The sequence below is a fragment of the Ranitomeya imitator genome, chromosome 3, assembly GCF_032444005.1.
Source record: "Ranitomeya imitator isolate aRanImi1 chromosome 3, aRanImi1.pri, whole genome shotgun sequence".
Classification (NCBI taxonomy): domain Eukaryota; kingdom Metazoa; phylum Chordata; class Amphibia; order Anura; family Dendrobatidae; genus Ranitomeya; species Ranitomeya imitator.
The window spans coordinates 125,237,880-125,261,172 of NC_091284.1; the positions used below are offsets into that span (position 1 = coordinate 125,237,880).

The window sequence follows — 23,293 nt, forward strand, 5'->3', positions numbered from 1 at the left end:
AACAATCAGTATTAAAGATTAAAGGGACTCTGTCACCTGAATTTGGCGGGACTGGTTTTGGGTCATATGGGCAGAGTTTTCAGGTGTTTGATTCACCCTTTCCTTACCCGCTGGCTGCATGCTGGCTGCAATATTGGATTGAAGTTCATTCTCTGTCCTCCATAGTACACGCCTGCACAAGGCAAGATTGCCTTGCACAGGCGTGTACTATGGAGGACAGAGAATGAACTTCAATCCAATATTGCAGCCAGCATGCAGCCAGCGGGTAAGGAAAGGGTGAATCAAACTCCCGAAAACTCCGCCCATATGACCCAAAACCAGTCCCGCCAAATTCAGGTGACAGGTTCCCTTTAAAAAAGTCAGATAAAACCAATAAGTGGAGCACAAACTATATATTGGCAAGTAAGTACATGCACATAATGTTTGATAAAGCAAATAACTTGGAGCTTAAAAATAGGTAATGTATTTGGATCGCCGCCAGACACAGGGCCACAAGTCACTCGGTACCGGTCCTTTCTGCTCGGTTATGCGGTTGTCACGGTGGCTAGACCCGGTCATGACCCTGCTAAGGGGCGTCCAATAAAGGTGATAGTACAGTCTGTCAGGGGTTCGTGATGCCACCTGTGGTGTTCGGTCAGGGTGACCGACGCTGCGGTGGGGTCCACTGGGGGTGATGGAATGGCAGCTGGATGGTATACCTTCCCACAGGTGAAGTATGTCCCCAGGGCTTCCCAGTAAGGTAGATGGTGATGGTGTAGGGTGCAGTCAATAACGAGGACACAAGGTTGCAGTCTCTACCTCTTTACTGAAGGCTTCAATATCCTCAGTCCAGAGCACGTTCAACCGGGCTTTCAGAGACCGGCTGGTCCGATGGGCACATCCAGAGCTTCCTTCGCAGATGGAAATCGTTGCCTACCAATAGCGCCTGTGTGTTGTAGTCCTACCCTGCTGAGCATTCGGAATAGTCCTCACAACTGTGCTCTCGTTCGTTCGTTCTCTACAGCTTTCTTTCTCTCTCTCGTTCTTTGGTTCCAGATGTTACTAGTTTCTAACGTACCCCAGATGTGTTATGGCTAGGACGCCACCCGTTTGACGGGAAGGCTTGGAGGTCTTCCGGGACCCTAGAGACGCCCCTCTCCCAATGTTGCCCCCTATGTCTTCGTAGGTGTAGAAGGTAGACAGCCAACCTATGATTAACTGTCCAGCGGAATTTGAAGTAAGGCCTGAAGTCAGTTACTCCTACGGTGATCCGGCCACCGACTACGCGCCTCAGTAAGATGTTGCCTTTCTCTCTCGGCATGACTCTTACTGGCTCTCCTTTGTGCTGATCTCGTTTACACTGTTCCACAATATCCTTCCCTTCGTGTCTCTCTCCTGGATACCGCCGCAGGGTGTGCAGGCGCGGTTCCGTTACGTTCTGTTCGCTAGGCACCTGCCAGGTTCCCACGCCTGACAGGGACCCCCTGCGTCTTCTCCCTGCAACACCCCTGCCACGGGATGTTGCCTGGTTCCAACCCAGTCAGCTTCTCACTAACTTCCTCCCCAGCCCCTAGTTTTACCAGTGTGAGGAGTGGCCCAATAAATAAAGCCTTTTTCTCCCCCTAGTGGCCGGAGTGTGAAGTGTAATGTGTTCTGGTGATACCTGGTCAGGAGAACTCCTTAGTGCCATCAGACGTACCGCTGCTCCCCTTAGCGGTAGAGCGCCATACTGCAACGACCAGGTCTCTGGGGCACTGCATATTTTCACCTCACAGATAACGGAGAATTACAATAATTATATTCGGAAGACAATGTTATATCAATAAAGTGAAAATATAGACAAAAGTCAATATCTACCCTGTATATATGGAGGTACAAGAAGTCACTGGCTATTTATTCATCCCAAGATATGCAGTAAAGTGCATGTGTGGTAATGGGGATAAGGTTAAATAGTAAGCTATATTTACCAATGCATAGATGTGTCCCACGAGTCCCCTACGCACGTTTCAGCGCTTGCCTTCTTCCGGGACTCCAGATAACAGGATCTCTACTAAGTCTAATAAATATTGTAATTCTCTCTATTATCTGTGAGGTGAATAAACATTACCTATTTTTAGCCTCCAAGTGATTTGCTTAATCACACAACATTCTGTGCATGTACCTACTGTGTTTTCCAGCGTATAAGATGACTTTTTAACCCCTGAAAATCTTCTCACAAGTCGGGGGTCGTCTTACACGCCGGGTACGGCATGTGCAGAGCTCTGAATTCGCCGTATATGGTGCAGGGAGCGGTCCCGGATGGTTCCCAGGGATCCATATTCGTGTAAAAAAAAAAAAAAAAAAAAAAAGGACCTTTGTGACGTCAGAGAGCCAAGAGAACTCCGGGGGGCCGTCGGAAGGTAAGTATATCCATATTTTTTATTTTTATTCTTTTTTTACACGAATATGGATCCCGGGGCCTGAAGGAGAGTCCTGGGAATAATCCGGGACCGCTCCCTGCACACGCCGTATACGACGACACCCAGTGTATAAGATAAGTTGGGGGTTGTCTTATACGCCAAGTCGTCTTATGCGCCGAAAAATATGGTACTTGCCAATATATAGTCTGTGCCCCACTTACTGGTTTTGGTCTACGGTTTTTAATATTTAATACTGATTGTTTAAATAGTCTATACAATAATATTTATACATACACACTATTCAGTGTGTGCAAGCGCAATTTTAATTTTTTCTTTCCTGTGTGTATATAATGCAAATTGCCTCTTCAGAGAGGACGAGCACTAGAACTCCACAGTGCCACTCGTGTGTTAAACCAAACATGAAAGTGGAGCAGATCGTGAGATACGGGTGGAGTTGTGATGATGACCGTCTATCAGTGAGCTGTATATAACTCAACATTAAGACACATGTAAATCAATTAACCACATGGCATGAATTATCCAACATATCTACAAGTGCACAGAAAGCCCAGTGATTACATTGTAATCGTCTTAATAAATTCTTACCTACACCTCGGAACCGAGGAGGATTGGCCCGCTCATCCAGTTGAAGCTGGGTCTTGACATATTCTGTAGGGAATGTGATGCATATTTCAATTCCTCCCGCGATTCCACCTGACAGATACAAAAATCAGTGACCTCCTCAATGACAATATCATAAATAGATTGTTAAGACAACAAATATATAAAGTAGGCCATACAAATGACATAGCTGGCTGCACGCCGCCATCGCTTCCAACTCCCCCATACACGTGAACACTCGGCTCAGAGGAGCAGTCAAGCGTTTTTGTTTTTAATGGGGAGAGGAGAAAGCTGCTGCCAGACACGTCTGACAGCGGCTTATATTCCCTGAAAATAAAGTATTGGATTATGGGCAGTAGACATGTCAAAGTCCTCCTCCCCAATTCCATCACTTATGTCCGGAGAGAGAAGGATTGGCAAGTAGATATATCAATCGGCTCTTCCCTGACATCAGTCATGGAATTGGGGAGGCACCAATATCCGATGGTCAGTAGGTCCTGACAGTAAAAAGGGGTCAACATAGGAATATGGTATTGTAATCATGACAAACCTTATAATTCCTTAAGCTTTATTAAAGTAATGAGCGGTTTTATCACATTTTATGGAAAATCTACCTAATAAGCCATAAATGTTTAATCAGTGGTGTTTTAATTTCTAGGACTCCAACTGATGCTAAAAAAAAAAAAAAAAAAAAAAAACAATGGAGGCCTAGCTGGAACCTGCTCTATCAAGTTTTTTTGTGCTAGATACAAATTTTTACAAACCGCATGTACTGTAAAGATCTGTGTACTGCACCTACAGGCTATTGCTCAAGAGAAGAAGCCAATAGCATTGCCTGGAGTTCTCCATGTTTACTTACGGTGTGTGTGTGGGTGCGTGTATGGGGGTGCGTGTATGGGGGTGCGTGTATGGGGGTGCGTGTATAATATATATATTTTTATTAAGTGGCAGGATTCCTTTCTAACCTCCGATAGATTTCAGCTGGTGTAATGACTTTCTATGGCTATTTGCACCTGTCTTTCTTCATGTTTTCAATACTTTTTCCCTGTGCCATTTTTCAGTATTACACAACTTAATTTACAGTTTTGATTTTTGTGTCTGTGTGGATTGGACGGGTTATTACTGACATCTGGTGGGAATTTCATGTCAATAGCACCTTTAGAAATATATTTAGTTAGAAAACTGGTGACTTGTTCAATATTGATTTCACCCACTGTATAAGAGAAATCTACTTCTTTCTCCTCCAGGACTAATCAGGGCTGTGGAGTCGGTAAGCCACAGTTGCGTCTCCGACTCCTGGATTTGATCAGGTTCTGACTCCGACTCCTTCATAAATGGCCAATTCGTAACAATAAATTTACTGTTGTAAAATATTAACATCGTGCTTATTCAGTTTCTCACCATCATATAAGTAATCAGACCACTTAGAGCAAAAACTATATTTATTAGAATACAATTAGAATATAGCAAATAACTTTTATAAACTTTTCTAAACTCTTGTAAGTAAATATGCAATAAACACTGTTATGCCGTTAATAAGAAGAAATCTATAAATTTGTCCTCAGAAAAAGTATTGCCTCTGTCAGATCCTCCTTCATGGATGCCCTCAAATCTGATCTAATTATTTTGAGAGCAGAGAACGACCTCTCTACACTAACTTGGGTTGGTAGCAAAGCAGTAACCACTCGGGCAACATCTCTGACAATGTCAGGATACAGAGGAATCGCTTGTTGCACTGTTATTTTTGATGAACGGTCAAATTTCTCAATTTCTTTTAGTGCACATGAAAAATTCTGCTGAAATGTACTGGCTGTGTTCTTATCTGCTTATCACTGTTGTTCATAGTTTGATAGAACATATATATTTGAGTAACATTTATAAAATTCATATGAAAGTTCAATTATGAAATATTAATACATTTTTTAACGCTGGAGTCCGAGTCGGTGTCGGTACATTTCTCTGGACTCCAACCAAAACTAACTCCGACTCCACAGCCCTGGGACTAATGATTAATTTTCAATTCCCGGGTAAAATCTGTATTCAGTGAAGACAGATTGTCACATTACTGAGATAGCGTGCTATGGGTAGAAGCTGCCATCTCCTATGAAGAGGGGGGAAAAGGAGGAGATAAAGGAAGAGCTCGTCCCTTTTACATTAAATCTTACAAACACCAACTACTATCTCCTATCTCAGTAATGTAACAATCTGTCTTCTCTGAATACAGATTTTACTTGGGAATTGAAAATAAATGATCAATCCAGATATAGGAAAAAAAAAAAAAAGCAGATTTCTCTGATGAGATCTATTACAAAGTTGCTTATTTTCATGTGTACTATTGATCTATAGAATGAAAAAGACAGTTACATTCTAAGCAATATAAACCTTATACAGGATCAATGAAATATATATATATATATATATATATATATATATATATATATATATATATATATATATATATATATATATATATATATATATACATACATACACACACACACACACACATACACATACATACACACGCACGCACACACAGTCATGGCCAAAAGTATTGCAAGTAAAGAAGCTGCGGAGACACCATCACGTGTTTCTCGACGCAAGCAGTGAATAGCCAGGCCTTTCCCTGGGAAGGAACAACCACGGGAAGGGCAGCATCCTATGAAGGAAAGCCACCTATGCCAAGCATGGTATCCATCCACAGACAGCTGTTTCGGGGTTTTTGCCCCTCATCAGTGTGGAGTAGGAATCTGGCTATTAGGAGCAGTGCCTAGTAAAAAGGCTATAAAGGCACAGATGATTGGCCTCGGGGAGACCAAAACATCCAACACCGCGGAGACACCATCACGTGTTTCTCAACGCAGTGATTCCAGGCCAATCATCTGTGCCTTTATGGCCAAAAGTATTTAAACCCCTGCAATTCTGTCAGATAATACTCTTTCTTCCTGAAAATGATTGCAAACACAAATTCTTTGGTATTATCTTCATTTAATTTGTCTTAAATGAAAAAGCACAAAAGAGAATGAAGCAAAACATTGATCATTTCACACAAAACTCCAAAAATGGGCCAGACAAAAGTATTGGCACCCTCAGCCTTATACTTGGTTGCACAACCTTTAGCCAAAATAACTGCGACCAACCGCTTCCGGTAAAAATCAATGAGTTTCTTACAATGCTCTGCTGGAATTTTAGACCATTCTTCTTTGGCAAACTGCTCCAGGTCCCTGATATTTGAAGGGTGCCTTCTCCAAACTGCCATTTTTAGATCTCTCCACAGGTGTTCTATAGGATTCAGGTCTGGACTCATTGCTGGCCACCTTAGAAGTCTCCAGTGCTTTCTCTCAAACCATTTTCTAGTGCTTTTTGAAGTGTGTTTTGGGTCATTGTCCGGCTGGAAGACCCATGACCTCTGAGGGAGACCCAGCTTTCTCACACTGGGCCCTACATTATGCTGCAAAATTTGTTGGTAGTCTTCAGACTTCATAATGCCATGCACACGGTCAGGCAGTCCAGTGCCAGAGGCAGCAAAGCAACCCCAAAACATCAGGGAACCTCCGCCATGTTTGACTGTAGGGACCGTGTTCTTTTCTTTGAATGCCTCTTTTTTCTCCTGTAAACTCTATGTTGATCCCTTTGCCCAAAAAGCTCTACCTTTGTCTCATCTGACCAGAGAACATTCTTCCAAAACGTTTTAGGCTTTTTCAGGTAAGTTTTGGCAAACTCCAGCCTGGCTTTTTTATGTCTCGGGGTAAAAAGTGGGGTCTTTCTGGGTCTCCTATCATTACAGTCCCTTTTCATTCAGACGCCGACGGATAGTACGGGTTGACACTGTTGTACCCTCGGACTGCAGGGCAGCTTGAACTTGTTTGGATGTTAAGGCCCCTTCACATTAAAAGACGCTGCAGCGATACCGACAACGATCCGGATCGCTGCAGCGTCGCTGTTTGGTCGCTGGGGAGCTGTCACACAGACCGCTCTCCAGCGACCAACGATGCCGGTAACCAGGGTAAACATCGGGTAACTAAGCACAGGGCCGCGCTTAGTAACCCGATGTTTACCCTGGTCACCAGCGTAAAAGTAAAAAAATACAAACACTACATACTTACCTACCGCTGTCTGTCCCCGGCGCTCTGCTTCTCTGCACTCCTCCTGTACTGACTGTGAGCACAGCGGCCGGAAAGCAGAGCGGTGACGTCACCGCTCTGCTTTCCGGCTGACCGACGCTCACAGCCAGTACAGGAGGAGTGCAGAGCACAGCGCCGGGGACAGACAGCGGTAGGTAAGTATGTACTGTTTGGTTTTTTTTACTTTTACGCTGGTAACCAGGGTAAACATTGGGTTACTAAGCGCGGCCCTGCGCTTAGTAACCCGATGTTTACCCTGGTTACCAGTGAAGACATCGCTGGATCGGTGTCACACACGCCGATCCAGCGATGTCAGCGGGAGATCCAGCGACAAAATAAAGTTCTGAACTTTGTTCAGCGACCAACGATCTCCCAGCAGGGGCCTGATCGTTGGTCGCTGTCACACATAACGATTTCCTTAACGATATCGTTGCTACGTAACAAAAAGCAACGATATCGTTATGTGTGAAGGTACCTTTAGTCGAGGTTCTTTATCCAACATCCGCACAATCTTGCGTTGAAATCTCTTGTCAATTTTTCTTTTCCATCCACATCTAGGGAAGTTAGCCTCAGTGCCATGGGTTTTAAACTTCTTGATGACACTGCGCACAGTAGACACAGGAACATTCAGGTCTTTGGAGATGGACTTGTAGCCTTGAGATTGCTCATGCTTCCTCACAATTTGGTTTCTCAAGTCCTCAGACAGTTCTTTGGTCTTCTTTCTTTTCTCCATGCTCAATGTGGTACACACAAGGACACAGGACAGAGGTTGAGTCAACTTTAATCCATATGTCAACTGGCTGCAAGTGTGATTTAGTTATTGCCAACACCTGTTAGGTACCAGACGTAAGTTACAGGTGATGTTAATTACACAAATTAGAGAAGCATCACATGATTTTTCGAACAGTGCCAATACTTTTGTCCACCCCCTTTTTTATGTTTGGTGTGGAATTATATCCAATTTGGCTTTAGGGCAATTCTTTGTGTTTTTTTTTTTCATTTAAGACAAATTAAATGAAGACAATAATACCAAATAATTTGTGTTTGCAATCATTTTCAGGAAGAAAATGGGTATTATCTGACAGAATTGCAGGGGTGTCAATACTTTTGGCCATGACTGTAATATATATAAATATATATATATATATATATATATATATATATATATATATATATATATATATATATATATATATATATATATATATATATATATATATATATATATATATATATATATATATATATCACACTTTTTTGAGCCCCTGGCCGCATATACATGGGTGCTTCTGCTTGGCACTGGAGCATCTGAAAGCCTTTCTGGCAATATGGAAAGAAGCTTTCTATAAATAGAGGATAATACGATCAATGACCCGTATACAATCTCATAATGGCATATATAATGAACCAAATTTAATTCTTTATTGCATAAAAGGAGCAACTTAAAAGCGCAGTAATCAATTGCTTGTGACGCAGAAGCAAAGCCCAACTACATGCCAGTCAATATTAGCTAAGTGTCCTGCCACTAATGAACAAAATCTTGTCCCAGACTAGAAAAAAAGAAAAGCGCAATCACTTTTCAGATCACAGTAAGACGGCAGAGAGAATCTGTGTAGATACGGCATCCGTTATTTATTTACAGCAAGAAGTAAAATAACCCTTGTCATGGCTGGATGCCAGGGATGCGGAATGAATTATGGATGTATCACGTAGAGTACTTGTTATCCATGAAATATAACGACAACCGTCTGATGAATAGCAGAAAAAAAAAAATCAATTTTAATTCACTTGGCGTCAATAAAACTGTTCAGCTGGAAACGTGGAAGGAGTATGACTGATTGGCGTGTAACTTTTCCATCCTTCATTGCCTGGCATATTATTAAACTTCAGCTATTGAGATACTTCTGACCAATTTCCCTTGATCCTTTCATTTAGAGGAATGTCTACAGTTTTGATATCGCTGGACAGGAGATAGTTTGTAAGAGTCCAGTGGGCGTGTCCTCCATGTGAAGTGTCCAGGGCTCTCAGTACTGCACCCAACTCTCGCCTCTGACATATTTTGCGGTCCCCTGGTGGATACTAGAGCAGTCTCTCAGGAGCAGAGGGGATTAGTTCTGTGCCCAGTGTAGAGAGCTCAGGACATTAAGGATCCGCTCAGACACTTGCAACACGATGGATTAAAATTTGCTTCATCTGGTCCCTTCCCAATAGATTTTCATGTAGCATGATTATTGAGTTAGCCTACGCAAAATGCGCGTTGGGGTTAAGGGTGCGCGGAGGGGAAAGATCATGGGTATGCACCAATACCTCTGGATTTACTAGTACTTGGTACTTTTTAGTGTATGCAGACTCATGCTTTCATGCTGTTTATCACTTAGCAGGACCTGATTGTTGCTGCAACCATTTCGTGTTTAGATATACATTTTGGCCTCTGCTTGTGTCTCCTATAGGCATGTTCTGCTCCTGATTTCAGATGTCACTTACTGTACATCTTTACTGTTCTGATCTTACGTGACATTATGACCTGCTACCCATGTGTTTTTGCATCTTCACTTTGGACACCATGTCTTAATAGTAAACTTTTTGATATATTTTGGAAATACATGGTATGTAATAAAATTTGATTTATATTTTTACTTCTATATATTTGGTGCATTTAGAATATAATAATAGAACTTGGACCCTCAAATATTTATACAATCATATGGAGAAAGTCCAACGGAGGTATATGTCTGTCCAACTTCCATCTTTATTGGGATAATTAAAAAATATATGTAACACCCCAGGTAACCAGTTGTTAGAGTGGCATTGCTTTCCTTTCGGGGAGGGTGATGCCATGCTTGGAAGCGAGGAAGGATCCCTTTAACAGGTAATCAGCACATACAACACTGTTCTGACTCCAGGCCAGAAGAGGGAGCTCTGAACCCAGTGTCAGAGGAGCTTCCCTAGATATATAGACATACATATTCTGGCCTTGGGGAGGAGTTAGTTCGTCTGTCAGAGGAGAGTGGAGTGAGGGGAAGCAGACAGAGTCTGGGAAGAAATCTGGGGCCGTGCAGCTACGCGAGGTGCTGCAGCTCCTGGGAATGGAAAGAGGAAAGCAGAGCAGTCTGTAGGAGGCAAATGGAAGAGAAGCAAAAGGCGAAGTGAAGAGCTGGAGAGAAGCTGCGACCGAGCTTACTCCATGCTGAAGCGCATGAAACCGGTGGCTGGAAGACCGAGGTTGTGGGGGTAACTTCATACTCCATGGCTGAAAGCAGCAGTGAGCTGGATTTCAAGTCACCTGTCCACCATTAACACCCAAAGGCACAATAACACATAGAGCCTGGGTCATAATTAGAGATCCTGTAAAACGGCTCACGTTACCTTCCATGTGGGTAGTGTCCTACCTAAAGGGGGACAGAGAGAACGTGTGGACCTTGAGTAAAGCCTAAGGCAGCAAGGGACTACAACACAGCGCTAGAAGGAAGGCTTCTGATCCCACCTGGCTAAGGGGATACCCGAGTTGCTTTCAGGCCGGCCGGGCCACACCAGCATCCGTGATCTGGACCCTGGTCTGTGGCTGCCTTGCATCAGTAAAGAGACTGCAACCTTGTGTCCTCTATCTTTCTACACCATCTACCGCCTGTCCCTACTACACCGGGAGCCCTGGGGACCCAGCTTCACCTGTGGGAAGCCGTACCATCCCTGCTGCCATAACATCACCTCAATGGACCCCTTAAAGCAGCGTCAGTCATCCCTGACCAAATACCACAGGTGGCGTCACGAACAAACTTTATTCAAATACCCCTTTAAAGACCTTTCCCTTTTACTTAGACGCCCAGGGCCACAGACCGGGTCGCTGCCATCGTGACTTCCCCTTTAATGACCACTGGACCCAGTACCCCTAGGCCCTGGCGGGCACTCCATATAGATGTGGGTCTGCCGCCAGAGAAACCCAGTGGTCATCTGTTACAGCTCCGGTCAGGGTGCAGAATAGGAGCTGATCAGCAGTCCTCTGCACATAGTACACATCTGTCCAGCTCCATTCAATGTCTACATCTGGCGGCCACCAAAGCCAAGACCAGCTGATCGGTGGAGGAGATCAGGTGCCTCAGGTCCCCATATTGATATCGATGACCTCTTAGTCAAAGGATAGATCATCAACATTAGATGCCCAGACAAAAAGGACCTTCTCACCCGATTCATGCTGTCCAAGCATGAAACTAACCGTTGATGCACAATTGCATTTTTCTCTGAAAAGCACCGGCATTTCAGAGAAAATATGCTTAAAATATCCGCCCCAGACAGCTCTCCCCAGCCCTACTGCTGATGATTGATCGGTCTCTCCTCATGTACACAAGAGGTAGACAGACACCCATCCATCACTGATGGGAAGATTGTTCATGGATATTTTCTGTGAAACTCCAAACACTGTTTCAGAGGAAATTAGACGTGAAATCAATCATGCCGTGGTTTGGGCAGCGTGAGGCAGGTGACAGGTTCCCTTTAATTGGATCACAACAGCTTTCTACTCTATAGACAAAATTATTACTTTCTACCCTTCAGTTGCATTTTTTTTCCAATTAGCCTCTAAAAACGTCTGTCCTTGATACTTGTATAAGTGGATCAGGAAAAAAATAAAAAAGAAGCAGATAGGCCGGCAACCTGACCTACGGCATTTGTCACTGCAAGACCTTCCACAAGCTCCAGAAACAAACAGACTTCAAAAACCTGGCAGAGAAGTCAGGTGTCAAGTTCCTACTAATCCCCTCCATTTTGGATAAGGACCAACTAGAGAAAGGGTATGTCAGCTGAGAGCAGTGGGCAAGGTCCAAGTCCGAGACATTGGTTTGATCTGTGGGTGGAAAAAAGGCAACATGGCTTCTAGGGCACCGACAAGATCCCCTTCCCCAACTCAATATTGGTTGTGGCACTAGAAGAGACAAATATATTGTTTTTACATTTAGCATTTCTTTGAAAGCCCCACACACACTAAAGTGAAGTCGGCTAGACCCACCAATGCCAGTGGGATCCGATGATGTCTAATGTGTACAGGGGCCGACTGCATCCCCCCACCCAAATAATGATGGCAAAGAAGGCTCCCACCTGCTGAGTTTCATTTGAAGACCCTTTAGTTCAGCTCTCCCATAGGCCTCGTTCACACATCAGTATTTTGCATCACTGTTTGTAGAAGAAAATGAGGAGAGGAGCTTACAGGGAGAAGCTAGAGAGTGTTCAGTGTTTGGAGGCACTCCTGGTCTTGGCAAACAAATACTAATGTGTAACGCCAATACAGCACCGCCAATGCTTACTGGTCAAGTAGTCATGACTGACTTCCCGTATATCAGTCACCTGACTGATGACAGCCAATCACGGACCTCACTGGTCACGTACGTGTAAACATCACTGCCCAGCCGCGTAGTATATCGCCCAGCCGCGTAGCATATCGCCCAGCCGCGTAGCATATCGCCCAGCCGCGTATGTCACAGATTAAAAAATAAACATACTCACCTTCGGATCCGAGAGCCCATTGTAGTTCTAACAAACTCACCTTTGGATCCGAGGGGCCCTTGTAGCGCGCGGCTGCCGCCATCTTCCGTTCTCAGGATGCATTGCGAAATTACCCAGATGACTTAGCGGTCTCGCGAGGCCGCTAAGTCTTCTGGGTAATTTTGGAATGCATCGCCGGGAACGGAAGATGGCGGCTGGCTCTGCAGACAACGGAGGGTGAGTATAGCAGGTTTTTTGTTTTTTTTTAAATTATTTTTAACATTATATTTTTTACTATTGATGCCGCATAGGCAGCATCAATAGTAAAAAGTTGGGGACACACAGGGTTAATATTGGCGGTAAAGGAGTGAGTTACCCGCGGCATAACGCGGTCCGTTACCGCCGGCATTAACCCTGTGATAGCGGTGGCTGGAGGGGAGTATGCGGGCGCCGGGTAGTGACTGCGGGGAGTAAGGAGCGGCCATTTACTTCCGGACTGTGCCCGTCGCTGATTAGTTGCGGCAAAACAGCCAGGACCAATCAGCGACTTGGATTTCCTTGACAGAGGCCGCGACCAATGAATATCCGTGACAGACAAAGACAGAAGGACAGACGGAAGTGACCCTTAGACAATTATATAGTAGAAAGAGAAAAAAAAAAATATATATATATATATATCTGTGTGTGTGTGTATATATCTGTGTGTGTGTGTGTATATATATATATGTGTATATATGTGTGTGTGTGTGTGTGTGTGTGTGTGTGTGTGTGTGTGTGTGTGTGTGTGTGTGTGTGTGTGTGTGTGTGTGTGTGTGTGTGTGTGTGTGTGTGTGTGTGTGTATATATATATCCAACCTGGGACGGCAATGATAATATAATGTGTGCAAACTGTAAAGCGCTGCAGAATATGTTATATGAATATATATATTTTTTTTTTTATTGGGACAAATAACATCATTAAAAAGTTGTAGCAAACAGTTTTGCCTAGAGATGGGCATCCAGCGGCCATACATCCTTGTCCGAATCGCCCAAGGCGGCTAGCCTCAGAAATAAATGCTGTGGCAGCTCGTGGCAGGGCTATGCTGCCAGGTGAGTGTGTGACAGATCGGGCAGCAGGTAGATGTCGCATTACCACTTACTACTACTGAATATAACTATACACACCCATCACCTTGGCGGTTACCTATGCATCATATTACAACAGCCGCAGCAAAAAATAGTAAGCTTACGAAACATGGCATCAGTGCCAATTCTACAAGACACCATGTCACCCATCTACTGGCAGACTACTGAAACATCACTTTAGCTTTTAAAAAAATATATACTAAATTCTAAGGATTTATAGCCTGAGTCACGTGGCAAGGTGCTTTTAAAGGAAATCTGTGAGAAGGCTTGTGACATTTAATCTGAGAGCAGCATGAGGTAGGGGCAGAGAGCCTGATTCCAAGGATATGTCATTTGCTGGGCAGCTTACTGTAGTTTCAGTACAGTCAGTGTTTTATCAGCAGGAAATTATCACTGCCCAACTAGGTTGTGTGCGCAACAATGACCAGCTAATCTGTGTAAAGCCTCGCTCACACATCCTGGAGATTCCTGTACTGGAAAAAAACAGTACTGGCGAAATTCATGGTCCATGTGACTGCAGCCGCTGACTACAACTGGGGGCGCATATGTCCATATTTGCGGTCTTTAAAAAAAAAAAAAAAAAAAACAGACTGCAAATGGAAACTAAAAAAAAAAACGGACACGTGAAGGAGGCTAAAGGGTGTGTAGGATAGGTCATCGAGGTCTGATCAGCGGGGTTACAATACTGCTGACAGCCAGCACCCCCCACCCATCAACTGTTCTTACTGTCGGCCGGAACTGCTCAGTTACAGAGCTGCACAGCCCCACCAACAGTATAGTGGCCACAGCCAGGTACTGCACTGTCGCCGTCCTATCGACAAGTGGGAGGATGTGTAGCACCCGGCCGCAGCCACTATTCCATCGACAGAACTGTGTTGTGCAGCCCCATAACCGAGTATTTCTGGCCGCCATCGCCACCAGGAACAGCCGAAATGCGGAGTGTCGCACCCCCACCGATCAGACATTTATGACCCACCCTAAGCATAGGCCATCAGTGTTAAAGTCCCAACAACCCCTTTAAGGATCCATTTACACTGGCTGACATTCATGAATGTCCATTACACACCTTCGTTACCCGATTGGCCCCTCTACTCAGCAATAATCCAACGATCGGATGTAAGGTGAAATTCAATTTTAAGCTTGCTTAAAAAAAAAAATATTGTTCTTGGCAGCACATCGTTCCTTGTAACCAGACGTGCTGCCGAGAACAATGATATTGTATGGGCACAGAGGGAACGGTAACTGACCGGCGATCGGTGGTCACTTCATGTAATGTAGCCCTAGACCCTGAGGGTTTACCGGGGACATAGTCCGTGCTCGGCCACCGCCATCACTCCCATAGACAATGACTGGAGCAGTGCTCGTGTGTCCAGGTCGCTTTCCGGACCACCAGCGATCAGACATTTACACGATGGAAACCGCACATAAATGTAGTAACTGGCATCATCAGTAACACTATACCACAGAGGAGGTAGAGCACCATTCACACACGGGGCAGCGGAGCCCCCGGCCCATGATAGTGATAAGGGGGGGGGGGGGGTGAGCCTGGCTCCGAGCCTCCGCACAGGGCACAGATGGCGTCCGCTGCCCCCCCAATACAAAACACTGGAGCCCCACATATCAATGGGCCATTGCACTAATGACCAGTCTTCGTGCCACTGGCACCGGGCACACAGGAACTCAGACTGATTGGCATAGGGGGCACAAGTGAAAGGCCCCTTATATGCTGGTTAGGATGGGATCTGCCAGTAAGCCCCAGTGCCTGGTACATGTGCACACCATGCCATCACGGGGCTTCACTTTGTGCCAATCCAATTCTGAGAAAGCTGGAGACACAGATGCCATCATGATCCTACATGGGGGATGTGGGCAGGATGACACTGCCTGTCAGGAGCCTGGGAAAGCTGGAGACACAGATGCCATCACGTGATCCTACATGGGGGATGTGGGCAGGATGACACTGCCTGTCAGAAGCCTGGGAAAGCGGGAGACACAGATGCCATCACGTGATCCTACATGGGGGATGTGGGCAGGATGACAGTGCCTGTCAGGAGCCTGGGAAAGCGGGAGACACAGATGCCATCATGATCCTACATGGGGGATGTGGGCAGGATGACACTGCCTGTCAGGAGCCTGGGAAAGCTGGAGACACAGATGCCATCACGTGATCCTACATGGGGGATGTGGGCAGGATGACACTGCCTGTCAGGAGCCTGGGAAAGCTGGAGACACAGATGCCATCACGTGATCCTACATGGGGGATGTGGGCAGGATGACAGTGCCTGTCAGGAGCCTGGGAAAGCTGGAGAGGGCAATGGAAGCCGTACAAGCAGAAGAAGACGGCTGTGCGTGCACCTGGGCATCCTCACCACAGGGGGTACTCACCAGCCAGGATGGCTTTGCCAGGGTGTGTGATTTTCCCTCGCCCTCCTCCTGGAGCAGCCGCAGCCAGAGACCCGGGGACCACCCCCCTGCCGCCACTCACTGCGGTCCGCGATAGCTCGCAGGGCCCCTCGGTGACGGTGAACGGCTGCAGGATGGAAGACATGGCAGCTGGGAGGCAGCGGCGACGGAATAAGGGTAGCGCGAGCCCACGGGAGAGTAAAGACCCTGCGCGCGGCCACACCCCCTCATTAATATGCCAGCGGGTCTCCGCCTCAGAACACTGATCTTCCCAGTGCAGTCACGCCCACTAACAGGCGCTTATTAATATTAAGTAGGACACGGCTATTAATCGCCACGCCCCTTAGCTGCTCTCATACACGAGGCTCATTAATAAAACATGAGGGGGAACACGCCGATTGGTTCCTGGGTGAACTCCGTGTGTCGTATACGTAATAGATTGCAGTCTGTGAGTAAAGGGGCGTCCTCTGCTACCTGATTGGCTGGACGAGTACTATGGCGATTTTCTGATTGGCTGGTGTGAGATAAGGCGAGACGAGAAGTTGAAAGGGGCGGTGTGATTGCTCGCGGACCCTCCCGTGTCTGCTCACCTCCTGACCTGGTGATTGTGACTGGTGGTCGTCACCAGAGCTGATTACTCACAGCGGGGGCCCCGTGTGTGCTGTGCAGAGGAATCTGTGCCCACCAGGCTATGGCACAGGCTGCATGGGCTCCGCTGGTCCTCAGCTTCCTTCATGCTTCTCACCTCACCTGATACAAGCCCTCAGGTGTCCTCCGCTGTCAGATTGTTACAAGTTTTGGTCAGCTGCTTCTTAAAGGGAGAGCAGGGAATTAAAGGGATCGTTAGCATGCCCCTAAGTGCTGGTGCACACGACCATTTAAATCGGACACGTGCTCTCACATTCCTACCCATGTTATTCTGTGGGGCGGTGTGGAAAAAAAATCGATCGGCCATTGTCTATGGGTCAGTGGAAATCATCGGACGGCGCTCTGAGGTCATCTGTGTGTGCTCCGGTTTTCATGGACGACTGAATGGAGAAGGTGGAGAAACTTTTTATTTTTCTCCACATCCGAGACAAACGCATCCCACTCTGATCAGAATAATCGGCCCATTTCATTTGTCTCAGTCGTGTGACCCCAGCCTTGGGCCAGTCTCACACGTCCAGATAATTCCGGTACCGGAAAAATCGGTGCCGAAATTGTCCGTGTGCTTACCTTCAGCCGTGTGCCGACTGGGTACCACACGGAGCGTGCAGGAGACAGCGCTAGACATAAGCGCTGTCCCCTGCATCTGGTGCTGAAGCCGCCATTCATATCTTCTCTCCAGCAGCGTTCGCTGGAGAGAAGATATGAAAAATCCTTTTTTTTTTTTTTTCGTGTTTAAAATAAAGATCCCTGTCTCCTCCTGTGCGCACGCCCGCTGTTACTAAAATACTCACCCGGCTCCCTCGAAGCGTCCTCTCCGCGCCACACCTTCTCCAGTATGAGCGGTCACGTGGTGCTGCCCATTACAGTCATGAATATGCAGCTCCACCCCTATGGGAGGTGGAGCCGCATATTCATGACTGTAATCCGCGGCACCACATGACCGCTCATACAGGAGAAGCTGGCGCTGAGAGGAGGAAGCTGCGAGGGAGCCGGGTGAGTATTTTATTAACAGCGGGCGGGCGCACAGGGGGTGGGAGGGGACAGGGATCTTTATTTTAAACACGAAAAAAAGGATTTTTCATATCTTCTCTCCAGCGAACGCTGCTGGAGAGAAGATATGAATGGCGGCTTCAGCACCACGTGGGGAGGGGGGGGGACAGCACTTACTGTAGCGCTGTCTCCTGCACGGCACACGGACTGCACACGGACAGCGTCCGTGTGCGGTACTTGTTTTACACGAACCCATTGACTTTAATGGGTCCGTGTAATCCGTGCGCTCCCACGAACACTGACATGTCTCCGTGTTTTGCACACGGTCCGTGAAAACATGCTGACATGTGCAGAGAAATAAGCGAGAAAACAGCCGCACTCTCTCGGGTTATAGCTTGCAAAGTGGTGTATTTATTCACATGTGTTTGACATTCAAATATATGTACACATACAGCAGGATAAGAAAAAATGTGACGTTTCGACCCAATTCCGGGTCTTTCTCAAACTGCAAGTAAACATAAAATACAATTAGTGTTTATGTACATAGAGCATAATGCGTGAAATTAATATTTACAACTATATATACAACTGTAATCACTAATAAAAATTCCATGAGTCCCCTTAAGGTGAAGGATCTTTTTGAAGGTACAATAGATGCACTGCAAGTCCTTTCCCTTGTTGCCAGTGGATATACACAGTATATGGATGGTTTTGTACCGCGAGATTTAGGACCAGAGACACAATAGTGGAGAGAGTATGTGTGGTCAATATGAATAATCTAGGTTGCCCAGTGGTGAACTAAATGCATAATGGTATATAGTGGATGAAAACCTAGTGCACTGACCTGAGTAGCTGATACTGTTTGACAATTTGAAATTAGGTCCCAAAAAGGGCTGCGGGTAGAAAAGGGGGAATCCTTAGTAAGGAGAAATGAGGTCTGTGTGGTATGGAAGGAAATGTAGATTGTGGGCAAGTTACCAACCTCCTCTCGGTGTGGCGCTGGGGTATCCTGCTTCCTGGAAGTGTGTGGGCTAATGTGGGCGTTGTAGCTCCGTTTATAATGCCTGCTGGCCATAAAGTGAGGCCATGTCAGGGCACGGATTGTGTCTAGGCGGCAGATGTGATGCAATGGCTGGGTTGCCTACATAATGCTGCTCATACTTATAAGAAAGGCCTGACATGGCCTCACTTTATGGCCAGCAGGCATTATATTTATTATTATTTATTTTCTACCCAAAGCCCTTTTTGGGACCTAATTTCAAATTTTTCAATTTTCAAACAGTATCAGCTACTCAGGTCAGTGCACTAGGTTTTCATCCACTTCATCCACTATATACCATTATGCATTTAGTTCACCACTGGGCAACCTAGATTATTCATTTTGACCACACATACTCTCTCCACTATTGTGTCTCTGGTCCTAAATCTCGCGGTACAAAACCATCCATATACTGTGTATATCCACTGGCAACCAGGGAAAGGACTTGCAGTGCATCTATTGTACCTTCAAAAAGATCCTTCACCTTAAGGGGACTCATGGAATTTTTATTAGTGATTACAGTTGTGTATATAGTTGTAAATATTAATTTCACGCATTATGCTCTATGTACATAAACACTACTTGTATTTTATGTTTACTTGCAGTTTGAGAAAGACCCGGAATTGGGTCGAAACGTCACTTTTTTTCTTATCCTGCTGTATGTGTACATATATTTGAATGTGAAACACGTGTGAATAAATACACCACTTTGCAAGCTATAACCCGAGAGAGTGCGGCTGGTTTCTCGCTTATTTGACTGGTGTTGGGTTCTTCCCAAGTACAGCCTGCACCACCTGATTTGCTGAGTGTGCTCCATTCCCTTGAATTGACATGTGCAGAGACACATTGATGTGTCTACGTGAGTCAGTGTCTCCGGTACGTGAGGAAACTGTCACCTCACGTACCGGAGCCACTGATGTGTGAAACCGGCCTTAGGGAATATGGACATTATAGATCCACGCGGGGTCCCCCATTAGAGCAGAGTGAACCAGCACCTTCAATCTACTGGTCTGGATCCGTCCTTGTAGTCATCTGTATGGCCAACGTGTCACCCCCATCTCTCCTGCGGCAGTCACGGTGGGTCGGGCTTGCCACAGCTTCCACATAGTATCTGTATTTCTATAATTAAAGGGGTTTTCCACTTGTAAAAGAAGTGGACACCAAATGTTACATCAAAAGCTCAAATAACCGCTGCAGCTGATCACTGCCTGTACCCCCTACATCTGCAGACCCATGGAGCTCAGTGATTGGCTCCAGCCAGGGGAACAACAATAGGTGCAGGGGTTGCAATCGCACCCAGGCCCTGGAGCCTAGGGGCCCAAAAGGTTCCTTTGTCCCATTCCTGTTGGATCTTTTGCATTGGGGCCCACAAGCTCCAAGTTACACCAGTGTCTGCAGCGGTGCTGTAACCCGCCGGTGTCACACAGAGCCCATCTGCGGGAGCTGGTGCTGGGGAGGGTGAGAGCTATCTGTGCGGTTTCATGATAATATGATATGGGGGCACCACAGAAAAATACAACACTGGGATCCAACCCTGACCTTAGAATATAAGCATATACAAGAAAAACAGAGAAACAGCAAAGGCCATAAAATGGAGATCACCAGGCAGCAAAGATTTATACAGCAAACACAGCTTTTATTAAGGTATAACACGAGACAAACATATTAAAAACATTTAAAAAAACATAAAGAACAATTGCCTAAGGTAAGGCATATGCCTGTATACACATAGAACAGGGGACGAAAAATGTGTAAATACTCCTCAAAGTCCTATATGAACAGCATAAGTACTAAAATATACATAAATATATATAGACACCTGAGAATCATATGAGACATAAATAGGACCGAGGTAAGTGGATGCATGCAAAGAGGCAACTCATAGGAGGGCCCATAATAGGTCTTTTACCCACTGAGAACCAGAAATAAGGTATGCAGGATGGTAGCACTCAAAAAAAATATATACATAAGACATGAGGCTATATATGCTTGTTACCCATACTCTATAGACGGTGCAATAACCAAAGTGCACTAAAAGATGGCACCACTCAAATACACAGAGTAAGGCATAAAGCTACATACAATGGATAAAAAAGCTCCCCAGGTAGTGCGGTATAAGGTAAACCAAATGGCCCTAGAAGTCCAAATACTGGGACATACCAAAGCATGCACATATAAACCTGCTCAAAAAGAGCCAACTGCCTACTTGCAAAGCATGCACCCTAATCATACCCCAAAAAGAGAAACCATATGGGTATAATAACCCAAAATAGGTGACAGGCATACAAAAAAGAGAGTACCCTACGCGTGTCGCCACTACGGTGGCTTAATCAGGGGTGTGCGGATTTATGCTGCAGCTATTGTTTGGGGTTCACTATTGCACTCATATTAGTGTGTATAAGTAACTATGACAATAGAGGAACATCTAGACTCGCTGATTGCAATTAGCTGCATTAATTGTCTCCTCACAGGCTGAGGCTGCTGTGTCTCTCCCACGTGCTTTAGGCCTGTCCCACACGTCCAGATAATTCCGGTACCAGAATTATCCGTGTCCGTGTGCTCACGTGGCACCTCAGTGTGGCACACGTGCGGCATCTGTGTGCAACGCCCCAGAGTCCTGGTCGTTGCAGTAATGTCGCTCTGCCGCTTAGGGGAGTGATGTTATGTCTGATTGCACTAAAGGAGTTCACCTGACCAGGTATCACAGTCACACATTACACTTCACACTCCGGCCACCAGGGGGAGCAAAAGCCACTATGTATTAGGCCACTCCTCACACTTTGGTAAAACTGGGGGTTGGATAGGAAATTAGAGAGAACGCAGCCTGGGAGAGCTCCAGGGAGGACCTGTCAGGGGTGGGTTCCTGGCAGGTACCTAGCAGAAAGGACAGAACGTACGGAGCCGCGCCTGCACTACCCTGCGGCGGCATCCTAAGGAAGGACACGAAGCGAAGGATATTGTGGAGAAGTGAGAAACGAAATCGCAGCACAAGGAGATAACCAGTAGGAGTCGTGCCGCGAGATCGGCAACATCCTACTGAGGTGCGTAGCCGGCGGCCAGAACGCCAAGGAAGTAACAGACTTCAAGCATTACTTCAAACAGTGGCAGGACAGTTGATTATAGGTTGGCTGTCTACCTTACATCACATAAGCAGACATATGGGGCAAAGTTGGAGAGGGGCGTCTCTAGGGTCCCAGAATAGCTCCGAGCCTACCCGTCATACGTGTGCGTCCTAGCCAGATAAACTTGGGGGACGGAGAAGAGAAAGAACGAACACGAAAGTTGTGAGGACTATCCCGAATGCTCAGCAGGGAAGGACTACTGTCACCACCTCGCAGTCCGGGGCGCCTTCTTTCTCTTCCCCGCCTGCTCTTACCTCTTCTGGTCCTGTCCTTAGTCAGCAGGGTCACGCTCTGGTCGTCCGCCGGCGCTCCGGGGTCCGTCCCTGCAGACATGCTGCCCGGGTCCTTGCTCCCATGTCTGCTGCACTTCCTCCTTTCTCTCCCTCTCCTAGGGAGTGCATAGGGGGCGGGCAGGTGAGCTCTCTGGCTTCTTAAAGGGTCAGCCCCTCCCTACTCACTGCCCCTCCTCCCAGCCTATCACCTGGAGGCTGGAGGTATATAAGGATCTCAGTCACTCCTGGACGCTGCCTGGGCAACTTCTATTATCCTGAAGTTGCTGCTCCAGGTCTTATCCTGCTAGGCTTATCAGTCCAATTTGCCTGTCTTACTCTGTGTTCCTTTTTCCCTAGGATCGAGTCTGGTCTCCACAGCATCCGGAGTCCAGTATCCTGTGTAGTTCCCTGCAGTCTTCTTCCTGCTTCCAAGTTCCACATTCTGCCCTATTTTGTTTATTAATTTCTTCCTACCTCCTAGGTCGGATTAACACAGGTGTCTGCCTCATCGGACCCTCTATTGGTGGTCTAGGGGAAATCCCTGTATAGGGGTCACTCCAAGCCTTGGTCTCCTTAGAGGCTTTCTGGTGTTGTGGCCCTGTGGCCTTCCTTTGGGGTGTCTCCCCTAGTGTTTGTATTACTGTACAATAAAGCGTTTGAACCTGCTTTCCTGGTCTGGTTCTCCCTTCCTGGTATCAGTAACCGCTGTATTTGCGGTCCAGTGGGTCCACCTGATAGACACGTCTGTAGGGCGTGACAGATTTTGCCCAGGCCATGGACCCCGCTGATGCCAGGTTCGATGCTCAGAGGGAGCTTGCTAGTCTCCGCCAGAGCCAGGAACAGGTAGTTGCGTTCATGCGTACCCTTGAGGCCCGTCTAGCTTCCCCTCAGGGGGTGGATGCATCTTTCTCCTCTCATCTTGCAGATCTCCATCAGGAGTTGGATCAACAAGGACGGATGCAGACCCAGATGCTGAGTTACATGACGTCTGTGGATGAGCGGCTTTCGAATCTGCAGCGATCTCCTTCTGCTCTGGTTGCCGCACCCGTGTTGGATCCCAGTGCCGTAGGAGGCGTCTACTCTTCCCCTCGCCTCTGCA

At 46.4% G+C, this 23,293-nt stretch overlaps 1 protein-coding gene across 2 annotated transcripts in view; it reads right to left on the reverse strand.

Annotated features, from left to right (window-relative positions):
- The window catches only part of LOC138672932 (tricarboxylate transport protein, mitochondrial-like), a 36,063-nt gene extending 13,756 nt beyond the window's left edge, over positions 1–22,307 (reverse strand). Inside the window, exons 1-2 of one of the 2 annotated variants that reach the window (XM_069761383.1) lie at positions 16,106–16,346; positions 2,985–3,092 (exon numbers count right to left, since the gene is read on the reverse strand). In XM_069761383.1, coding sequence (XP_069617484.1) covers positions 2,985–3,092; positions 16,106–16,268 — 271 coding nt within the window. In that variant the 5' untranslated portion in view covers positions 16,269–16,346. Of the gene's footprint in view, positions 1–2,984; positions 3,093–16,105; positions 16,347–22,176 lie in introns of those variants that run through there. The other variant, XM_069761384.1, reaches the window with a different exon arrangement.
- Positions 22,308–23,293: the final 986 nt, after the last annotated feature.